Genomic DNA, 24,082 nt, shown 5'->3' on the forward strand with positions numbered 1-24,082 from the left:
CGTTGCATATGCAACGATTCGATTTTTTATGAGGCATTCATCCTAGACATCAAAGGGGCAGACATAATGGTAGGGGCACAATGGCTGATGCAGTTGGGAGATGTCACCATGAACTACCTAAATTTGAGAATGGAATTTATAGTAGGAGAGGTGGTTGTTAAGCTATAAGGAGAGCAATTATTCCAACCAGAAGCCATTGGGAGCAAAACTCTAAATAAAATGGTTTCAGCAAATGTCATAGCTTCTTTTCTTCACTTGAAGGTTTTAGAACCTTCTGATCCTGTTACCAAAACCACACAGAAAGATTAACAAGCACAACAATTATTGGAAGAATTTCAGGATGTATTCAAGGAACCTTACCACCACCAAGGAAGATAGTACCATATACACCTTCAACAAGGGGCTGAATCGGTGAATGTTCACCCTTATCGTTACCCGCAATGTAACACCGTAACTTTTATCAACTCATGATCATACTAAAAGTCCGAGCACTAATTACCTATATTCCATTAATTATATACTATCTTTATTTAATATTGAGCCTTCGCGAATACAAACCGATACTTTAATTAAGAACTCGAAAGGAGACTTTATTTTAAATCACTTAACTATAAAAATATATATTCACATAGCTTTATATACATAGACTTATGTCAAAGAACCTCAATTACAAATCCTACCCCTTTAAAAACTAAAAATAATAAACGATAAGGGGAAAATAAATTCTAACAACTCAACTCGTGAATATAATCTGCTATGCTCCTGTAGCTCCGCACAAAACCTTCGCACCTGTAGTTGAAAGGGGTGAAAATAGGGGGTAAGAACTGGAGAATTCTTAGTAGGATCGGGGTTAGAAGTTTAGTTCATTTTATATATACTTGGTCAGCAATAACAATCAACAAGGGACAATCCAATTCAACAATTATAGAATACAGAATTCAAGTAGCCATTTACCACACCCACAATCACAGGAAACACACTCACAAACAAATATGCGCAAACAAGTATGATGCATGTCTATTCCTATCGTAGGTAATGAGGTCATTTGTCGGTTTCGACCCGCACCCGACGCAATCCAACTCGCAAGTCAGATAAGGCATTCCAGCGGCATAACCACTACAAGGTTCCAACCTCTTGCAGGCGCTGATTCTCCAGCTGAAGTATGCCGAACATGACCTCCACAAGTACTTGCAGGCGCTGATTCTCCAGCTGAAGCATGTGACCCATGTTCCTGGAAGCCATTCCACATTTACGGGCATTCTCGCACAGTCATTCATATACAAAGCCCACGGCTTATCATTTATCCTTCGACACCTTAACCATACTATTGTCACCCTCTCGTGACCTTCCCATAATCGCACGTGCCAATTTATCTTCTCTTTTTCTTTTAAAACCAAAACTACCTCTTTATGACATTCTCCAAAACCCTTAAAATAATTTCACTTAAATCAATTCTAATATAAAAAAAATTATAAAATCAAACCAATTAGAAATCCAACCGCTTCCAAAATCAAACCGATTCCAACAGCAAAAATCATTTCTTTAATAATTCAAAATCAGTTAATATGATTCTTAAAGCTTTTGAGAATTCCATTTTTACTCCCAAAATAATCAAAATATCCTAGCTGGCTACTCATACATAACTGAATCAAAATCTCAAGTGAACAACAATAATTCAACATTAACTCATTCAAATTCAAGCAATATTCAACCAAATCAACGTTCACTTATCAAATTCATATATTATAAAGTTACCAAACTCTACCTCCGTATGAAATCAAAATAGTCGAAGCTCCAGAGAAACTTTCTGATTGCGCTGCCGAAGAAGAAAATGTCAGGAATCGTCTGTGCCTCCTAGATCTCCAATTGGCCAAACTCAAGGGGAAGAGGAGCTATGTCACCGTCAACTTCTACCGACAAAAGAAATGCCAACGTGTAGAGGAGAAGGATACGAACACTTTTACCAGATTAGATTTTTTATTGGAGTTATGGATCGCAAAAAAATCAAAGCTTGAAGGTCACGGTTCCATGGAGGTCTCCATGTTTTCACGTTCTCTCTCACTTGGTTCTTTCTTGGCTTCAGTGGTATTGAATGAATAATAATAACTAAAGATTGATTGACGAGGAATGACTAATAATAATAATAATAATAATAATAATAATAATAATAATAATAATAATAATAATAATAATAATAATAATAATAATAATAATCAATTTAATTTTTGTTTGTCAAAATAATTTTTAATAAATAAATCAAACTAATAGAATAATAAACTTCAATAATCATAAAATTTTATTTAATTATTTTTGGTAAAAATAATTTTCTTGAAAATAAAACCTCAACAAATATAATGACTCATAAATAATTAATTATTTAATTTTCAAAAATTGGGGGTGTTACACGCAATACCAAAAAGAGGAAATTGAGAAGTTAGTTGAAGAAATGTTATAAGCTGGAGTTATTAGAGAGAGTCATAGTGCCTTCTCTAGTCTGGTTTTACTTGTGCGCAAGAAGGACGAAAGCTGGCGATTTATGTGGATTATCGTGCCCTTAATGCGTTTACTATTAAAGATAAGTTTCTGATACCAAAAATTGATGAGATTCTTGATGAGCTTTGTAGGGGTGACTATTTCTCTAAAATTGATTTGCGTTCTGGCTATCATCAGATTAGAGTGAATGAAGGAGACATTTCCAAGACAGCTTTTCACACACATCTTGGCCACTATGAATTTGTGGTGATACCGGATTAACTAATGCTCTTTTTACATTCTAGACCACTATGAACAAAGTATTATGTCCTTACCTCCAAAAATTTGTGGCAGTGTTCTTCAATGAAATACTTGTTTATAGCCGATCCAAGGAGGAACACCTTGAACACTTGCGGATAACTCTAACGGTGCTGCAGCAACATTATTTTGTTGCCAAATTGTCTAAGTGTGTTTTCTGCCAATGTCAAGTTGAGTATTTAGGCCATATGGTGAGCCAGGAAGGACTACAACTCGACACTTCAGAAATTACAGCCACTGTTGAATGGCTAAAGCCATCCAATTTGAAGCAGATAAGAGGTTTTCTCTGGTTTACAGGTTATTATCATCGCTTTGTGGCGAGATATGCACATCTTGCTACCCCGTTGACTGATTTGCTTAAACAGAACAATTTTTATTAGGATCAATTGACTAACCTTGGTTTTGAGAGACTTAAGGTGGCGTTAACCCATACTCCTGTGTTGACGCTTTCAGATTTTTCTAAAACCTTTGTAGTGGAAATGGATGCTTCTGGCCATGGAATAGGAGCTGTGCTGTCTCAAAATGGTCAACCCAATTGCATATTTTAGCAAGAAGCTCAGTGGGCGACTCACTGTGGCTTTGATGTATGTTAGAGAACTATATGTTATCACTCAAGCAGTAGCAAAATGGAGACATTACTTATTGGGCCGCCGCTTCTATATCAAAACTGACCACCAAGCCCTTCTCGAGTTAATGAATCAGGTGGTGTTGACCCCTGATTAATAGTACTACCTCCTCAAGTTATTGGGGTTTGATTTCAAAGTGGTGTATAGATTAGGCGCCTCTAACAAGGCAACAAATGCACTATCTCAACAAGAGAAAGAAACTGTACCAGTGTGCTTCCAATTTTTTTCCATTGTCCAATTTTCACTAATACCTTCCTTACTTAGAGCCACAAAAGATGACCCTGAGGCTAAATTGTTGGTCGAACAGTAAATTCAGGGGGAGTTGTCTTTAGACTTATGTGTTCAGGATGGCTTAATGGTGAATCGCAGAAGAATCTGGATGCTGGATGTTGGAGGTCTGTGTGAATAGCTGCTGCAAGAGTTTCATACTACTCTTATGGCGAGACACCATGGCGAGCTTAAAACAAATAAATCCCTTGGCGAGCTATTTTTGTGGCCTAGTTTGCGCAAAAGCATTCATAAATTTATTCAAGAGTGTGATATTTGCCAGACAACTAAATACATGACTTCTAAGCAACAAGGACTCCTTCAACCTTTACCTATTCTAAGTGGACCGTAGATGGAGTCATGGAACTCTCCATGGACTTCATTGCTCAATTACCGAAATCAACAGGCTACTCAACTATTTTGGTGCTAGTGGATTGATTTAGCAAGACTACGCATTTCGAACCACAACGAGCAGGATTCACAGCAAGTACAATGGCAAGAATTTTTATTGGATTGGTGGTCAATCTCTACGGTTTTTCTTCCACTATCGTCTTAGATTGGGACCCCTTGTTCCTTAGTCGATTCTGGCGCAATCTATTCGAGTTCAGTGGCACCCAGTTACATTACAGCACGGCTTACCACTCGCAGAGTGATGGCCAAACCGAGGTGACAAATTGTTCTTTGGAGCAATACTTCTGCGCTTTTTCACACTCTCAACCTCAACAATAGGCATTTTTTTACTATGGGCAAAATTTTGTTATAATAGCTCCTTCCATTCAGCTATTCAAATGACTCCACATGAAGCCCTGTACGGATTTCCAATGAATTTGCCACCAGGATACACCCTGGGAACCTCGCCAATTCTGGAAGTCAGTTTGTTCTTGCACACGTGAGAAATTCCAAACGATGAGCTTTCCTATTACCTACACCAAGCAAGAAGTTGCATGAAGAAACAAGCAGACAAAGATCGAAGGGATAAAGAGTGGGTGATTGGGTACTGTTGAAACTCAGGCCCTACTGACAGCTTTCTCTCTTCGCAAGGAACACTTGAAGCTTGGCCGCCATTATTTTGGCCCTTACCAAGTGACAAGCAGAGTGGAAAAGATAGCTCATTGACTTGCCTTGCTAGAAGGAAGCACGATCCATCCTGTGTTTCACATCTCCATGCTCAAAGAATTTCATGGATCCCCTATTCTTGCAATGACACCTGCGATGTTTCAGCCAACACCAACGGAAATAATCGGCATTTGGTTGATAGAGATGGTGTGTCAGTGGAACAAGTGCTGGTGGATTGGGAGGGGTTACCAAGGGATGAGACAACTTGGATAGATCTTGAGGAGTTTCTTAGACTATTCCCTGATCTCAACCTTGAAGACAAGGTTGTTTTGAATGAGGGAATAGTTGATACAACTATTGGGTCACACCTACAGAACCATCATCCTGGCCCACAGGGGTGTACATGGACCGGGGCACACCGGGTTTAGCTTAACCCAGATCCGATCCGAAATATAGACCGGGTCTAATTTTTAGACCCTAAACCAATCCTAGACCCGATGAAACCTACGCACCTTCGGGTCGAGTAAAAATCGGGTAAAAACCGAGTAAAAACCGGGTCTTTAGCATGTAAAAATTACCTAATCTCCAACCATTATTTCACAATTCACATAGTAAAATTCACTTAAAAAAATATAACAAGAACCAACCCTTCTCTAAAATTAAAGCATAACCATAATCAATATTAATATTGTCTAATAACACCAAATATTTAAATCAATACAAATAACACAATATTATGCATTTTAAACATAAAACATTAACTTATAATCTTATAATGACTAATAACACAAAATATTAAGGTTTACAATATTTAAATTTCACATAAGAATAGTCATAATCTATCACTAATAACACAAAATATTAATTGTGTATGATGACCGGAACGAGTTCGGGTGACCTGAGTTATGGTTCGGACCCGACCCGAATAATGACCGGGTCTATTTTTGAGATCCTTACCCGGCCCTAAACCCGATGAAATCACACTAAATTAGCCCCCTAAAGTGTTCGGAGTCGGACCGGGTCTTCGGGTCGGGTCGGGTCAGGTACACCCCTACTGGCCCAAATAAAGAGTTATCAAATGGTGCTGGAACATGACATAGGTTGGTAATAGACAGAGGTCCATCGAGTAAGAGGGAGAGAAAAATCCTATTTTGAGTGAAGGACTATCATATGAAAAAATAAATAAGGAGCATGATAGATTATTGGAGAATAGGAGTTAGTTAGGATTAAGAGGAATAAAATGTAATAGAAAATAAAATAATAGACAAAGAAAATTTACCTAAGGGTATTGAGGAGTTTTTCTCCCTAGACTCGAACCAAGGTGATTTTTGGTATCCTTGTTACTGTCGTTCTTCAATTATATTCAACTTTCCATTTTTCCATTTTCATTTTTACATTGCTTTCATCAATTGATTGTTAAGCTTAACAACATAGCCAGAGATAATTTTCTCTCTTATATATCATTCTCTCTTGTTTCTAGGTCTATAACCCAATCCCCCCTCCTTGTTTCGTCTAAACTACAAAATGCAGATATAAGATAAGGAAGATATAATTGTTGTGCATACTACTTCGCTTAATAATATAATAATAATCTTGGTTCTCAAAAACTAGTATAATATGCAGAGGAGGTAACTTGGGTTTGGACTTTGGACGAATTAATTTAATAATAGTCTAGATTGTCATCAAATACTAGACAATAACACCAGATAAATCACGTTTGGAAAATGATCATTGGGGATTAGGCGTGGTAGAATCTATAACCGGATGCATCGGCATAAATATTCCTCAACCCAGCAACAATTGATGCTAACATAATGCACACTCCTATGAATATTGAAGCCTGAAAATTAAACACACAAAATAAATTTTCACAGTCAATGTATGTATAGATCCTTTGGGTTTGTAGTTGTCTTTAGACTAAACGAGTTGATGATGCAAATTAAATCAGGTATCTAAAGCGGAAGTTGCCAATAATGTAATATGAATTGTTGATCATTACCCAATTGATGAACCAGTTGATGCTAAATCTCTTTGGCTTCTTGATTATCAACCACATTATACTTGGAAGCTGGAAGAAAAAAAAAGAGAGAGAGCCGGATATTGTTGACTTCATTATTGGGTTTTGAATTAATTATATTCTTGTAAATTTGACCAACAAAAATAATATTAATAATAATAATGTTACGAGCATGCATTGAGAAATGAAAAGAGAGACTTACAAAATATGAAGTGGGACCAATACCAAATCCACCAAAGAAGCCAAGAAGATCACCAAAGAAAGGGAAAGTCACCCCAATGAATAAGGTACAAGCTGCATGCAATATTATAAACAAACTATGGTAATAACTTCATTGATGAAAGGACTATAATCAATGAGAATTGATTTAATTAAAGCAAAAGGGGTGTGATAGTGGTAGGCTGATATAGATAAATAGTTCTTTCGAGTTTTGACAAAGAATCTCACCTACATAAGCAGATCGAGCAACTAGTCTAAGAGTTAATCCTTCAGGGATGTTTAGTCTTTTACTAATCACCTTCTCAATCAAGTCATAAACAGGCATAGCAAAAACCTAAAATCCATGTTTATATATTACCACATCAATTACTTAACATGAAAACTTATAAAGTATTTTTTTTCACTTTTTCAGTTTTTCTTTATGAAATTCTAAAAACAGAAAAATTAAATAAATCTTACGGTAACATGTAATTTTTTTTCTTGTTTTATAATTCTAATACATTAAATACATCAAAATTTTAAAAAGTTTTTATTATTATATTCAAGATAGCTGAATCCAAATTTATTTAGTCCAAACAAAAAGAACTAAAACATATTTTGTTAAAAAAGTTATAATATATAGTTTGGTTTAGACATACCTGGTAGCTACCAACCATGTGAATGAAGACCATTAAGTTAGCAGAGGCAATAAGCCATTGAGGAGTTTCCAGTGCAATAACCACGTCATCACTAACATCTCTCCCAAAAGCCCAGTAACCTGTTATTGCAACTGGGAAATAGCATATTGCATTTATGAAATATGCAACAATCACACCTTTCCACATTGCAATCTTTGAAGGCTTTTCAGGTGTTGATGGAATTGTGGCCTGAATTTCTAGTGTCACTGCATGCCCTGCAAATGCAAATGAGATTTGACCTAATGCATTGCACACCCCCCATATTAATTCCATTCTGCTGCTACTTTTCTTGTATTCATAGCTAACATTGCTACTTTGCCCTCTGCTCAAACATGCCACCCATGCTATAGTTGAATAGCTGTGTAGTCAAATTAAATTAGCCGTCAAAATTATTAGATATAATTAGTGTTAGGGGTAAAGTACTTTTAGTCCCTAACTTTTAGGTTAAGGATTAATTTCTTTTTTAATATTTAAAATATTTTAATTGATCTTATTTTAATCATTTTATTAAAATTAAGTTTTTTCTTTCAATTTTTTTTCATTATGATTTTTTTTAGATAATGATAAAAGTTATAATTGTATCAATTTTAATCATTTGAGAATAAAAATAATAAAAAATAAGAAAAATAAAAAATAATTAACATATTGTACTTTTAAAAAAAATAATTAATTTTAATCAAAGAATAAAAATAGAACGAAATAAGATATTTAGAATAATACTTTATGGTTAAGTTTTAATAATCATATTATATGTATATCAAAAAATTAATCATCAAGTTAAATGAGTGATTAGTATACATATATGTTAAAATATAAATATATATTAAAAATGAATTAAACGATACTTATATTTATATACAAATACAACGGATTTGATAACTAAATTTTGGTGTTCACTTAATATTTTTTTGGGTAAAGTATTAAATTGGTCTCCAACGTTTAGACGTAATTTTATTTTGATCTTTAAAATTTAAAGTGTCCTATTTGAATCTAAAAACGTTCCATTTAGTTTTAATGTAATCCCACGTGAGCTCAAAGTTAAATAATTGACGGAATGTCCTACATGATAGTAGTATAAGAACAATGTTGATAATCTGGAGAACAAGTAGAAACTCCAGAGGCACAAAATCAACCGTGAATAGATCAATACATTTATTTATTATTTTTCTCACCATTTAAATAAAATATTTTCTATAGAACTAAAGAGAATAATAAATAAATGTAATGATACATCACAGTTAATTTTGTGCCTTTAGAGTCAGATTATTGACCTTGTTCTTATAGAACATTCCGTAAAACTTTTTCTGCATTCAAATAAGACACTTTAAACTTTAAAGACTAAAACAAGATTACGTTCAAAAGTAAAGACCAAATTAGTAATTTATCCTGTATTTATTAGTTTTAGCACTAGTTTTTTTGTATGATATGTTGTATGAAAGCATGCATGGTGATGATGTACCTGACTGACATAACAGCTGCAATTAAAGAAACACCAACAACGGAATTAAAATTGGGAAGTTGGGATAGAAAGAAATGAATGACACCAAAACTGAGAATGGCATGAGACTGTTTGAGTTGTGTGCAATCGGTGCATGCTATCTCTCTGAACCTGTATAGGCATTTCCCACCAACAACCATATACACAATGTCACACCCAACTTGGACTATTAGTTGCAGCGGAAGCACAACCCATGCTCCTACTTTTGCTCCAAATGCATATCTTCCAAGATCATGGTACCGATCGAAACGTGTTCCACCTACACATTCATGCAGCTCGATCATTTGCCTCATTGAGTTTAAGGTTAGACCCCATGATACCAACAACATCAAGATTCCTGGAACCCTGTATAAGGAACACAATATCACAATTGAGTTTAGGGTTCTCTCTAGTTCTCCCAAAATAATAAATAAATAAAATAAAATATAGTTTTACCTATAGGAAAGAGTAAAAAAATATATAACAAAAGATGGTTAATATTGTGATAAGTGTGAAGTGGATGATCATTGACCACCTATGATTTGGATGGCTTAACTTTTCTATAGTGAAGTGCCATATTACCAAAAAAAGTACATTTAGGGAAAGAGGAAAAAGAGAACTCTTGTACATGTATAAATAGGAGGTTAAGCCTCCATTGATTATACACACTACAATCAATAAAAATTCTCTCTCTCTATTTATATTGTCTATATACAAAATTCTTGCTCTCTTTCTTTCTTTCATACGTTAATACATATATATAAATATATAAGTATCGTATCTTTTATATTGAGATAGTAATTGTGATTAATATTGTTATCTAATTATATTTCTTTACTTCATGTTTGTTACCTCTTCCTTATTTATTTATTTATTTAGTTATTTTATAACACGTTATTAGCACGAAACTCTAATGAAATTTTAGGAAGACTCCAGGTAACAAATTTTCATTATGTCGAAACTCTCTCATCTTGAATATAATGTTTTTGATATATTTGGAAACAATTATTTATCATGGATACTAGATGCTAAAATCCATCTTGATTCAATGGATCTTGAAGATACCATTAAGGCTGAAAATAATACATTCCATAAGGATATAGCCAAAGCCATAATTTTCCTTCGTCGTCATCTTGACGTATGATTGAAAAATGAATATCTCACATTAAAAGATCATGTAGATCTGTGAAAAGACATTGAAAAAGGTATAATCATCAAAAGACGGTGATACTTCCTCAAACCCGATATGTTAGAGAAAATTTTCTCGACCTTCCATGCCTCGAATGTGCTCCTGCAGTAGCAATCGAGAAAAATGATTTAAAAAATATTTTGAGCTAATTTCTTGCTTTCTTATTGCTGAACGCAACAATGAGTTGCTCTTAAGAAATCATGAAGCGCGCCCAGCTGGCGCCGCCCCATTTTCTGAAGTAAATGCGACAAATCATTACCCTAGAAGAGGTAAATGGCAAAGTTTTAGTAACGAGAAAAATTATGGAAGGAAAAGAAATTATGTTCACAAGAAAGGATCTCACCAGAAGTGGGATAAAGAAAGAAACAATGGGCAAAGTAAATCAATTGAGGATAAATACTTCTGTTGTGGTGGAAAGGGCCATTGGTCACGTACCTGTCGTACCCCAAGGCACCTTGTTGATATTTATTAAGCATCCTTGAAAAAGGATGACAAAGAAAAGGAAACAAATTTTGTTTCAAATTATGAAAATTCCACCACTCATTATGATGTATCTAATTTCTTTGAGGATCTTGAAGGAAATATTGGCCATTTGATCAATGATGGAATAGTTTAATATGTGTGTTTGTTAAGTATTCATGTGAATAATTTTTACTGTGCATGTACTTTTGCTCATTTTATTATTATTATTATTTGTTTTTTTGAAGAAAAATGGTAAGGACATATTCTGAAGATATTTGCCTTGCAAATAGTACAAGTTTGCACACTATTCTTAAAGTACTATATATTTTACCCATCTTGTGCTAAAAGAAGAATATGTTAATACTATTATTGGCTCAGGCAATGTGATAGAAGGTTCCAGAAGAGCTATAATTTTGTTTCCCGGAGGAACAAAATTTATAATAAATAATGCACTATTATCTACCAAGTCTCTAAGGAACTTGTTGAGTTTCAAAGATATTCGCCGAAATGGATATCATGTTGAGAGAATGAATAAGGAAAATCATGAGTATTTGTGTATCACAACTCACGATTCAAATAAGAAAGTTATATTAGAAAAGTTACCCTCACTTTCATCTGGATTGTATTATACCAAGATTAGTGCAATTGAATCACATGCCATTGTAAACCAGAAGTTTACTAGCCCAAATAAATTCATAACTTGGCATGATAGATTGGGTCATCCGGAAACAACCATGATGAGGAGAATTATTGAAAATTCTCATGGACATTCACTAAAGAACCAGAAGATTCTTAAATCTAGTGAATTTTGTTGTGCTGCATGTTCTCAAAGGAAGTTAATTGTAAGGCAATCACCAGTAAAGATTGGATTTGAGTCCCCTGAATTCCTAGAAAGAATTCAAGGTGATATATGTGGACCTATTCATCCACTATGTGGATCTTTTAGATATTTTATGGTCCTAGTAGATGCATCTTCGAGATGGTCACATGTGTGCTTAATATCTTCTCGCAACCTGGCGTTTGCGAGATTACTGGCTCAAATTATTCGATTAAAAGCACAATTTTCAGAAAATCCAATCAAAGTAATTCGTGTTGATAATGCTAGTGAATTTACTTCCCAAGCTTTTGATGCTTATTGTATGACTAATGGAATAAGTGTTGAACATCTAGTAGCTTATGTTCACACACAAAATGGGTTAGCAGAATCACTTATTAAGCGCCTCCAATTAATTGTTAGACTCTTACTTATGAGAACAAATCTCCCAACTTCGGTTTGGGGGCATGCTATTTTACATGCCGCAACACTTATTCGTTTGAGACCAACGAGTTACCATAAGTTCTCTCCCATGCAATTAGCTTTTTGCCAGCAGCTAAATATTTTCCATTTAAGAATATTTGGGCGTGCGATATATGTTCCCATTGCACCACTTAATCGCACCAAAATGGGACCCCAAAGAAAATTGGAGATATATGTTGGATATGATTCTCCCTCTATAGTGAGGTATCTTGAGATACAAACTAGAGATGTATTTAAAGCCCGGTTTGCGGATTGTCATTTTGATGAATCAAAATTTTTAACATTAGGGGGAGAGAATAAACTTCCTGAAAAGGAACTAAATTGGAATGCATTATCGTTGATGCATTTAGATCCTTGATCAGGGCAATGTGAACTAGAAGTTCAAAAGATTATACATTTGCAAAGAATAGCAAATGAATTGCCTGATACATTTTCCGATACAAAGAAGATAACTAAATCTTATATACCAGCGAAAAATGCCCCAATTCGAATTGATGTCCCAGTAGGACAAGTAGCCACTAAAGCAAATTCATGCCAGAAGCGTGGTAGGGCGGAAAATGCCCCAATTCGAATTGATGTCCCAGTAGGACAAATAGCCACTGAAGCAAATACACGCCAGAAGCGTGGCAGGCCTGTCGGTTCCAAAGATAAAAATTCTCGAAAGGGAAAAGAGGTAAATACTATTCCTGTTAGAAAAGACATAGTAAAGACACCTGCAGTTGTCCAAAATTCTGATATAACGCCAGAAGACGTTCAAGTACCTGAAAATTGTGAAAATGACGAGATCTCGATAAATTATGTCTTTACAGGAGAGAAATGGGACCGAAATAAGACAATTGTCAATGAAATATTTGCATATAATGTGGCATTAAATATCATGCATCAAAGTAAGGATCTTGAACCAAGATCAGTCGAAGAATGTCGACAAAGGAATGATTAGCCAAAATGGGAAGAAGCCATGAAGGCTGAATTAGACTCACTTGTAAAACGTGAAGTCTTTGGACCTGTAGTCCGTACACCAGAAGATGTAAAACCTGTTGGATACCGATGGGTATTTGTGAGAAAACGAAATGAGAAAAATGAAGTTGTGCGCTATAAAGCCCGACTTGTGGTACAAGGTTTTTCACAAAGGCCCGGTATAGATTATGAAGAAACGTATTCCCCTGTAGTGGATGCGATAACATTGCGTTATTTGGTCAGTTTATCTGCATATCATAAATTGCATATGCATTTAATGGATGTGGTAACAACCTATTTATACGGCTCATTAGATCGGGATATCTATATGAAAGTCCCTGAAGGACTAAAGATATCTAAACCATCCAGTGAATATTCGCAAGGGTTATACTCAATTAAATTGCAAAGATCTTTATATGGTCTAAAGCAATCTGCACGAATGTGGTATAATCGTCTTACTGAGTATCTGGCCAAAAACGGATTCAAGAATGATGATATCTGCTCTTGTGTTTTCGTAAAGAAAAATGCATCTGGATTCATTATTATTGCTGGGTACGTTGATGATTTAAATATCATTGGAACTCCTGAAGAGATTCCAACAATTATAAAAACTCTAAAAGAAGAGTTTGAGATGAAAGATCTTGGAAGGACTAAATTTTGTCTCGGTCTGCAGATTGAGCATATAAAAAATGGGATATTTATTCATAAAAAAAACATACACAGAGAAGATCTTGAAAATATTTTATATGGATAAGTCACATCCATTAAGTACCCCAATTGTTGTAAGATCTTTAGATGTGAAAAATGATAAATTCCGTCCTAAAGAAGAGAATGAAGATATCCTTGGTCCTGAAGTACCATATCTTAGTGCCATTGAAGCGCTAATGTATCTTGCTAATAATACGCGACCTGACATATCATTTACGGTGAATTTACTAGCAAGATATAATTCCTTTCCAACCAGAAGACATTGGAGTGGAATCAAACAAATCTTTCGATATCTTCATGAAACGGTTGATATGGGATTATTTTATCCCTATGGATCCAAGTCACAACTAGTTGGCTATGTAGATACTGGATACTTGTCTGATCCACATAAAGGGAGATCTCAAATAGGATACCTGTTTACATATGGTGGAACAGCTATATCATGGAGGTCCACAAAACAAACGATTGCTGCAACATCCTCTAATCATACTGAAATACTAGCGATTCATGAAGCTAGTCGCGAGTGTTTTTGGCTGAGGAGTGTGATCCAATATATTCTGTCATCATGTGGACTGATTGATCAAAAGATAGCTCCAACTGTCCTGTTTGAAGATAATACAGCATGTATTGCTCAACTTAAAGGCGGATATATCAAAGGTGATAGAACAAAACATATTTCTCCCAAATTCTTCCTCACTCATGATCTTCAAAATCAAGGGACAATTGAAGTCCAACAGATCCGCTCTAGTGATAATCTGGCAGATTTATTCACAAAGTCACTCCCAAAATCTTCTTTTGAAAGATTGGTACATCAGATTGGGATGCGCCGATTTTGAGATATAAAATAATGTCGGCAAGAGGGGGAGACTGTACTCTTTTTCCCTTGGTCAGGTTTTTTCTCATTAGGCTTTTCTTGACAAGGTTTTTAATGAGGCAGTCCCCATCAGTAAAGGATATTGTACTCTTTTTTCTTCACTAAGATTTTTTCCCACTAGATTTTTCTTTAATAAGGTTTTAACGAGGCAATAATCCTAAATGGTCATCAAAGGGGGAGTATTGTGATAAGTGTGAAGTGGATGACCATTGACCACCTATGACTTGGATGGCTTAACTTTCCTATAGTGAAGTGCCATATTACCAAGAAAAGTACATTTAATGAAAGAGGAAAAAGAGAACTCTTGTACATGTATAAATAGGAGGTTAAGCCTCCGTTGATTACACACACTACAATCAATAAGAATTCTCTCTCTCTCTATTTATATTGTCTATATACAAAATTCTTGCTCTCTTTCTTTCTTTCATACGTTAATACATATACATATATAAATATATAAGTATCGTATCTTTTATATTGAGATAGTAATTGTGATTAATATTATTTTTTAATTATATTTCTTTCCTTCATGTTTGTTACCTCTTTCTTATTTATTTATTTAGTTATTTTATAACAGTTAAAAAAATTTCATATGAATTGTTAGAAAGCGAAATTCTCAAAAATGGAGACAGAAATATTTTGTGTCGTTGCATCTGCTCCCTTCGCTGCATTGTCGCATCTGATTTTGTGATTCTATTCTTCGTGATAAACCTTGGGGATCAATTTTTCTGTGCCAATTTTAGATTTATCATACTCTGCTTTTGTGCTTTGTGAATCTGCGGTTTTACTCTGGTTTTGATGATTTTTTTTTCTGCAATCGAAGCTAGATGTCTAAATAACTTAGTTGATTGCCATCCTAGTTGTCGAAATTCGATAATTTAGGTGTTGAAGATGGATTTGGATGGTGAGAATTGGAGGAGGAAACCAGAAGGTGAAGCAATAGGAGCTCCAAATTCAAAGATGAAGGGTACTGGAAATCAGAGCAGCAAAGACATGATCTTCAGAGCTGATAAAATTGATCTCAAGATTTTGAATGCCAGCCAGAAAAGCACCTGAGCAAGGTTTGGTCGAGAACGATGAGCCTCGACGTTAAAAGGCCAAAGGAGGAGTGGGAGACTGATTTGGCCAAATTGGATTTAAGGTATGCAGTTGCTCATGGCGCTTATGGTTATTTACAGGGGCACATATGATGCACAAGATGTTGCAGGTATTTAATTTGCATCTCATTAACATTTTTTATATGTTTTCCATTTGATGTCTTTCAACATTTTTATTATTTAATGATATTATGTGCAAGAAAATATGATCTCAAATCCTCAATAGAGTTTTCAAAATAACTTGTGATCTAATATCTCTTCTGGCAGGTTTTCCTAGAAAAGAAAAATGAAATTTGATAGAATAGCCAAGTTTCTTCCTTTTATCATTTTTGTATTGGAAGACACATCTGTTTTTTAATAATGAAGTGAAATTGCTTCTAATGGCAAGTGCTGGCTGCCTGAAACCTTGCTGTTTATATTACTTGAATTTATGTTGATTTTTATCAAACGAAAAGTAACTAATTCTAATTATAATAATGCATTAATGACAAAAGAAAAGTGGCATTGTCTTATTTTGCTGAGAAAAGACAAAGTGTTGGAAAGTAACTAATTTCATCCTTAAACATCCATGGTGCTATGTTGTAGGTTAAGAAAGCACTGCCAAAACTTCATATATTCAGTGCCAGATCGGTAGATAAAGATGCAAAGAATGAGAAATGTGGCGTGGATGACGGTGGTAATGATTTTTCAGTAGATCAAGTAGGTCAAAATATGAAAGATAGCACCAAAGACTCAGAGGGCAAGATTCCAGAGTGAGAATGAAGATAATGTGGATGATCATGCTGAAGTTGTTGGTGATCTTGAATTTGAGAGAAAATCAAGAAAAAGAAGAAAACTGTTGATGATTTCGAGAAGGAAGGTAGAGTCACTGACGAGGAAAATACAGATCATAACAAGAAATCAACTAAGAAAAAGCTCAAGAATGATGACAAGCCCACGAACAAGGAATTAGTTCTGCGGGAGAATGTTATTAGGATCGAGAAGAAACATAAGAAAACAGCATAAGAATGAGAAACAAAGTGAACTTGATGTGATTGTTTATATCTAATATATCAATACACTACTTGATGTGTTTATGTTTTGAATTGTGTTTGTTTGTTTTTAGTACTTTTCTTCTAGTTTGATAATACGATGAACTTGTTTATTTTTTGAAATACTATAAATATTCTAATACACGTTAGATGAAAATTCGTCTGTATGTAAAGTTGTAAATGCTTTTCTAAATTCTAATTACCAACAGAAAATCTAGAAAAATTGACGTTTTTAGCAAAATGAGGGGACAATTAACAAAGAAAAATCTATCGGTGATGGAGAAAAATTTAGCGGAAAATTACCGACAAAAAAAAAAATTCGTCGGTAAATAATTTTTGATGAAGCTTTTATTGATAGAAAAAATTCGTCGATAACTAAAAATCCATTTGTAATAAATACCAAATCTGTCTATTATAAATCTGTTTGTAATAAGCAGTTTTTTAATAGTGATTATGGTATTTTTAAATTTTAAAAGTTATTTTATCAAATACACATGTTACTTGCACTTATTAAAAATTATTTTTAATTTAAATTTAGTAATCATAGATACTATCATTTAAAAAAAGTAAAGGTTACCAAATCAAACCATAGTAATTTATAAAAGTATAGAAATAAAGAATTTACTGTGGATGAATTGTAATTTTTTATTTAATTTTTAAAAAGTAAATTCGAGATAAATTATAATTTTTAATTTTCAAAAAGCGAATTCGCCGAGAGGGAATTGCCTTAAGCTATATACTCTTTCACTTAGAAATTTCCCATAGTAAAAACTATGAAAAATCTTACCCTCTTTAAATAAATTCTGTCCATATGTTTATAATTTAAGGTTGAAATCAAGTATAGGTCTACCACAACGTTGAAACATGATATCTTTCTTTGATGAGGAATATATTCCTTTAATTTTTTAAAATTAGTGAAAAATTAATATACATTTAATTTTTCAATTAATCTAAAAAATAAAATAAAAGACATTATTTATTTTAAAATGAAGGAAGTAATTTTTTATAAAAGTGTAAATGTGCTAAATAAAAAAAATTAGTATATATAAATTTATAAAAATATTATTTATATATTAAAATTAATCACTAAAATTAGATATTATGTATGTATATATAAATATATGTGTTATTAATTCTTTTAATTTATATTTTATATTTTAATATATATTTTATATTAATAACTAATTTTTGTGGTTGATTTTAATGAATATCTAACTTGGTTAATAAATTTATTACCATCCAAGATATGCCATGGCATGGGGCAAGCTGAGAACACCTGCGCCGACGATGACTGCGACTGTGTGGAAAGTTGAGTGCCACCATTTGGCCCTCCGCCGAGAGGGTCTTTCCATTATTATCCTTTTTTCATCATCTGGTTGAACTTTCTTCATGTGTGTGTATATATGCATGAAAAACAAGGAGAAAAATAAGACAAGAAAACTGGCTGATTATAGAGCAAGAAATAAAAAAACAATTCTCACCAAGCCAATGTACTTTATAGATTTTTACTATGCTGTAATGTATTAGTAATTACCTTAGAAGAGAGACAGTGAAATAATGATGCCATTTTAGCCAACTCGAAATCTAGGGCAGAGAAAGTTGTAATAAGTTTCAGATTTATAAAGTTAAGTACCCCATTTTATACAAAATGGTCACTAAATATATATTTATATATATCCAACAAAAGTAATCATCTGACTCTTTAATCCTCAAATCAAAACTAGTTAGAGAGGGTGAATGATTTTAAAAGCAAAGTTTGCGTGATTGTTACAAGACATGTATATATGTTGTGAGATTGAGACATTAAAAGAAAACTATATGTTGCGTAGTTTATTCTTTTTCTTCTTCTTCATCTAATAACAGCAGAGCTTGTCTGGTAATTATAATTAGAGTAATTACTTAAATTAATTTTTAAAATTTTTAAAATTAGACAATTTAATCGTTTAAATTTTAAAATATATAAAATAATTCTTAATATTTATTTTTATTAAACAATTAACAGTGATTACTGATTTGTCTAACTTGCACACGTGAACACTTAACAGTTACACGTGCGAATTAACGTTTCACATCAGTAGTTATTGTTTGTGACTAATAAAAAATGATTGCATTGTCTAATAAAAATAAATGTTAAAGATTATTTTGTATATTTTAAAATATGAGAAATTAAAGTGTTCAATTTTAAAAATTTTACATACACTAATTTAAATAATTACTCTAATAATTATATTTAAATTGACTTATTTTAAATATTGTCCGCTTAGAATGTAAGAATGTATGGTCTCTTAGAATGTATACGTGTGTGTGTTTATTATTATATCGTTGATTTCTTTTGTTAAAAAATAACTCAGAGAAACAATAATTTTCGAAAGGACATTTCTTCTTAAGTTGGTGTTAAAAGGCACATGAAACTTTCAACTTTTTCGAGGGGGTATCATTCAGATTTACATCCTTAAATAATGTTGAACAATTGTATAAAATAAGTGTAAAATATTAATAACTATATATTGAATTAATAATTTTCATTGTCTCTAAGATTGATCTTATTTAATATATAATTTTAATGTGATGAACTCTATATTGATATGCTAAATAAAAGAGAAGAAATGTTACATTAAACAATCATATTTTAGGTAACTAATTATCTAATTAGCTAATTTTAACTAACAAATAAATAAATTTAATTATAATTTTTTTTAATTACTCTATTATTTCATTCATTTTACTTTTTTTTTCCTTCCTCCCCCTATCATAATTTCATCTACCACCAGTGTCAGTTGTACTGCCGTTGTCTCCGGATCATTCTAAACTCGGAATTCTAAGTTTTCAATAAAGAGACAAAAGATTTCAAATTAAATTTAGCAATATAGTAATACACTAAGTATACACTACACGCAAAGTTGTATATGTAAAACAAAATACGCATGCAAATATTATTTTCTTTAAATAAGTATCTAATACAAATATTATCATAACTCATATTCTTGTATGAGTAATAAATTTGAGGGAAGGTGGAAAAATAATCTAAAAGATAGGGCAAGCTTGACAATCTTTTTTGTTTTCTTCTTTTTATTTTAGTTTTTTTTATTCTAACGGGCCATGGCCCAAAATAAAATAAACTAAACGATAATTTTTTTTAGAAAACTTCATCCTTCTCTCGTTTACACAAACAAACGGTACCTCATGGCTAGAATTTCTTTAAACCACCTAATCCCTTTTTCTATATTTTGTCCATGCTTAGCCAAAACATCATCACATTGGTTTGCCTCTTTGAAAATATGCCGAATCATTATCGTGTGTGGTTTAGTCATAAGCTCTTTTGTGGAATACACCAACAAAGTTTTCACATACTTTTTTATCACTACACTTTGGAGAAGATTAACAACGCAGTTAGAATCAGATTCAACTACAAGATAGGGGATGTTCATTTCCACCGCTAATTTCATACCCACAAAGAACCTCCAAAGTTTTGCTACTGTGATTGTACACTTCCCAATGTTCATGCTAAATCCAGTGAGAAACCTTCCTCTGGAGTCATGGATGATGCCGCCACTAGCTCCTCTGTTACCCGGTTGAAAGATAGAGCCATCAACATTTAACTTGGCCCAGCCCTCTTCAGGTGGTTCCCACTCGATTTTCAAGGTCCTGGTAAGTTTGAGAATTTTACTACTTTGTTCAGTGATGTTGAAAATGTAATTGTAGTTTACTGCTAGAGCTGTAACCATTTGTTGAATTTGGGCTTGTTGACTGTTCTGATTATTGAAAACAAGCTCATTCCTGCATTTTCAAGCTGTGTTGCAGGTAGTAATAAAGATAATGGTCCATGGGGTATCATTATGAGAAGGAGTAAACTTTAAAAGATTATTCTCCAGCCATTTTTGGTGGGCTTGGTTGAAGAAGTCAGGCTTTAAGTTACTATTGACAATGCTATTCCAGACAGTGCAGATGAAAGGACAGTCACGCAACATATGGAGCAGAGTCTCATCATCATTTCGGCATCTTGGGCAGCTTTCGTCCTCGGTAAGGACTCTCTTCTTTCTCTTGAAATTTGCCATCAGAGCATCATGAGTAATCAACCAACTAAAAGACTTGAGTCTTAGTGGGAGTTTTGCTTTCCAAATATGTTTATAGAGTCTGTTGTCCTCTCTTCCATCACTGTAGAACATTTCATAGGCTGATTTGATAGAAACATTACCATTTGGATTAGCTAGCCAACTGATGAAATCATCTCCAACATAGGGGTTGAGTGCTTTAATAGTATGAATAATATATGTAACTTTCTGATTAGGTAGAACCAGGTTTAGCACTTCCCAATCCCACTCGCCATCTTCGGTTACATAATCTGCTACTTTCTCATTTAGCTTGTTTTCATCTAACTCAACCAGAGATACCTCCGAAAGCTCTGTAAAACCTGGAACCTATTGTTCTTTTCAAAAAGAATCCATAACTCCATTTCCTAACCTCCAAATAATGCTACTTTTAAATTTCTCCCAGACTTTAGTAATTCCGAGTCATGCATTAGAATTACTTGATCGGTGTTAAATATTAGGCATAGTACCTTCGCCACAACCATACTTTGCCCGTATAACCTTGACCCAGAGTGCTTCTCTATTGTGGATGAGACCCCAAGCAAGCTTAATTAGAAATAGGGAATTAGAATCTTATGCCTTTCAAATGCCTAACCCACCCTTCTCTTTCGGTTTACACACGCTGTCCCAACTAAGAAGATGTATTTTCTTTTTCTCATCACTGCTTTCCCATAATAAATCTCTATAAATTTTTTCTATCTTGTTGCACACTACTACTGGAATCTTCATCATTTGCATGCAGTAGCTAGGAATAGTTGATAGAACTGATTGTACAAGTGTGCACCTTCTGGCTAAGGAGAGAGTCTTTCTATTCCAAATAGATAACTTGCTTTGCACCTTGTCAATAACAAATTGAAAAATGTTGTTGATTGCATCTTTCATGAATGAGAGAGACTCCCAAGTATTTTTCCAGATTACCTGTGAGGTTGATTCCTAGGTCTTTGCTCAACATTTGTCTCATGGTATGATTAACATTATTAGAGAAGTACACACAAGACTTGCCAAGGTTGATTTTCTGTCTCGAACAATTTCAAAAATGATTTGAAGCCTCCTTGATAATCTAAACCTGTTTCTTATCCGCTTTTGCCAAGAGAACTAGGTCATCTGCAAAACAGCGATAGGTCTCCCTCTTGATAGAGTTATAGGTTCCTATTTCTTATCATGGACTAACTTATTTATCAAATGAGATAAACGTTCAATGCACAAAACAAAGAGGTATGGGAAAAAAGGATCTCCCTGTCTGATTCCTCTATTTAGGGAGAAGCTTTCTGATGGAGAGCCATTCCATACAAGGTTCATGGACGTCATCGATATACAAAAGCTAATAACACTTCAAATTTGATCCGGAATCCCTGCATCTTTGAGGGAGTCCATCACAAAGAACCAATTAAGTCTGTTATAGGCCTTTTCTAGGTCTATTTTAATTGCCATCAAACATTTTCCATGCTTTTTATTTCTCATGGTGTGAACCACCTCTTGTGCTACTAAGATATTATCTACACTAATCCTGCCAGGCACAAAACTTGACTGAGTATTAGAGATAAGAGAAGGCATATATTTTTCAATCTAGATGCAATGAGTTTAGTCACAATTTTATAGCAAAACATTATATAGACTAATAGGTCTAAAATGTCCAAAACTTTTCGGTAAGAAAATTTTGGGAATAATAGCTATTAGCATCTTGTTCACTTCTGTTATGTTGTAAGACTCATTAAAAACTTCTTTCACCCAACTCATAAGGGAATTTGCCACCACTTCCCAGACTTGTTGATAGAATTTGGCTGGGAGACCATCGCTTTCTGAAGCCTTCCAGCTTCCCATAGAAAAAAACCCGTCCTTAATCTCTTCGTTTGATACCTCCTTAGCCATATCCCGATACTCTATATCATGTAACTTAGGAAATTGATTAGAAACAACAAAGTCATTATAATTAGATTCTGAACAATAGAGATTTTTAAAAAAATTAACACCACAAATTTTTAGAGTGTTCACATTGTTCACCCATTCACCTTCCTCACTCTTTAAGGCTGTAATTTTGTTTCTCTTACGTCTTTCATTTGTCTTTTGAGTAAAAATATTTTAAATTTTTATCACCAAAATTAATGGTATCACATTTAGACATCTGTTGCCAATAAATCTTATCTTAAATTGCTATTGTCTCATATTCTTTAGTTAATTGTACATATTATAATTATATTATTAAAAAAGATTATAAAAAATACAAAATATATGAATCTTCTATGTATTTATTAAAATTTTTACTAATAGAAATCTAAATATCTGTTTGTAATTTAAATATGTGTTTGTAAGATACATAACAATAATTTTTGGAAATTTTGTTTTGCATACGTGGCCTTGAACTAGTTGGACTAAATGAAAGCCCATGTTTTTTTTTATCAAAGCCCACAAAACAAGTAAATGTATATAGACAGAATCACTAATAGAAAACTGAAGATGAATTAATCTAGTAGTCACCTTACTAGTTTAATTATGTAAATGTTGAAATTTGAATGTAAGTGATGAGTTTGGAAAACTCTAAATTAATATTTGTGATGACTAAATATTATTAAAATAATTAATTATAAAATTATTAATTTGATTTTCATTTAACATATGTTAATTAATAATTTTGTGTTGCAGGTTTTATATTTGGGCCGAACAGAACAAAAATTTTAAAGCAAGCCCATTGGAATAGTTTTCATTCAGCCTTGATGCTAAACCATTGTGATAAAAATGGCTAAAACAATGTTTTTGATTCATTGGGCCAGAATGAGTTTTAATGCTACAAGTCCATGATTGTTTCTCATACTTGATCCGAAAAAAATTCATCAGGAAAGCAAATATTATCATTTGCCTTATGCCCTTCATCGGATCTCATGGATAAAATATTTTTGGGCCAGTTGTGATTATCAATGTTACAAGCCCAAAATATAATTACTTGAAGGCAAGCATGTTTGGTCCGAAACTATGAAGCAAAGAAAACAAAGCTTCATTTGCTTCCAACGGATCCAAGAACTTTACCATGCAATGGATTTCAAATTCACTCAATTATCATTAATAGCATGGGAACTATGAGAGAGAAAAGGAGTGACATGATTGATGTGCTCAAAGCTACACGCCACTCTAAGGGAAGTAAAAGCACTTTTTCACTTGAATTGATTAACTCATTTAATTACTTTCCTTTCAAGTTTATTCTCTCTCATATCTTTCCTTCTCTCTTTCGGTCATTAACCAGGAAACCATGAAAGCA

At 33.4% G+C, this 24,082-nt stretch overlaps 1 protein-coding gene across 3 annotated transcripts; it reads right to left on the bottom strand.

The window, feature by feature from the left end:
* Window positions 1–6,291: 6,291 nt before the first annotated feature.
* On the bottom strand, window positions 6,292–18,597 carry LOC112780144 (lysine histidine transporter-like 6). Of its 3 annotated transcripts, none has more exons than XM_025824488.2 (8): window positions 18,279–18,595; window positions 17,981–18,125; window positions 9,112–9,495; window positions 7,614–8,010; window positions 7,204–7,309; window positions 6,959–7,050; window positions 6,739–6,807; window positions 6,292–6,579 (listed from the first exon to the last, which is right to left on the bottom strand). In XM_025824488.2, exons 2-8 carry the CDS (start codon window positions 18,094–18,096, stop codon window positions 6,478–6,480), a joined length of 1,266 nt encoding a protein of 421 aa, XP_025680273.1. In that variant the 5' UTR covers window positions 18,097–18,125; window positions 18,279–18,595; the 3' UTR covers window positions 6,292–6,477. The 3 variants fall into 3 exon arrangements, with proteins under 3 accessions (XP_025680273.1, XP_025680272.1, XP_072084184.1); XM_025824487.2 differs by having other exon boundaries at window positions 17,981–18,129; window positions 18,279–18,594; XM_072228083.1 differs by lacking the exon at window positions 9,112–9,495 and having other exon boundaries at window positions 17,981–18,129; window positions 18,279–18,597.
* Window positions 18,598–24,082: the final 5,485 nt, after the last annotated feature.

The sequence above is a fragment of the Arachis hypogaea genome, chromosome 19 (genome assembly GCF_003086295.3).
Source record: "Arachis hypogaea cultivar Tifrunner chromosome 19, arahy.Tifrunner.gnm2.J5K5, whole genome shotgun sequence".
Lineage (NCBI taxonomy): Eukaryota > Viridiplantae > Streptophyta > Magnoliopsida > Fabales > Fabaceae > Arachis > Arachis hypogaea.

Excerpts from the sequence above, each read along its gene's own strand:
- LOC112780144 (XM_025824487.2), bottom strand. The coding sequence starts at position 18,311 with ATGGCATCATTATTTCACTGTCTCTCTTCTAAG. Across the intron at positions 7,310-7,613 it reads ACATGGTTGGTAGCTACCAG|GTTTTTGCTATGCCTGTTTA; the intron begins GTATGTCTAAAC and ends CATGGATTTTAG. Across the intron at positions 6,580-6,738 it reads TCAACTGGTTCATCAATTGG|GCTTCAATATTCATAGGAGT; the intron begins GTAATGATCAAC and ends TTTAATTTTCAG.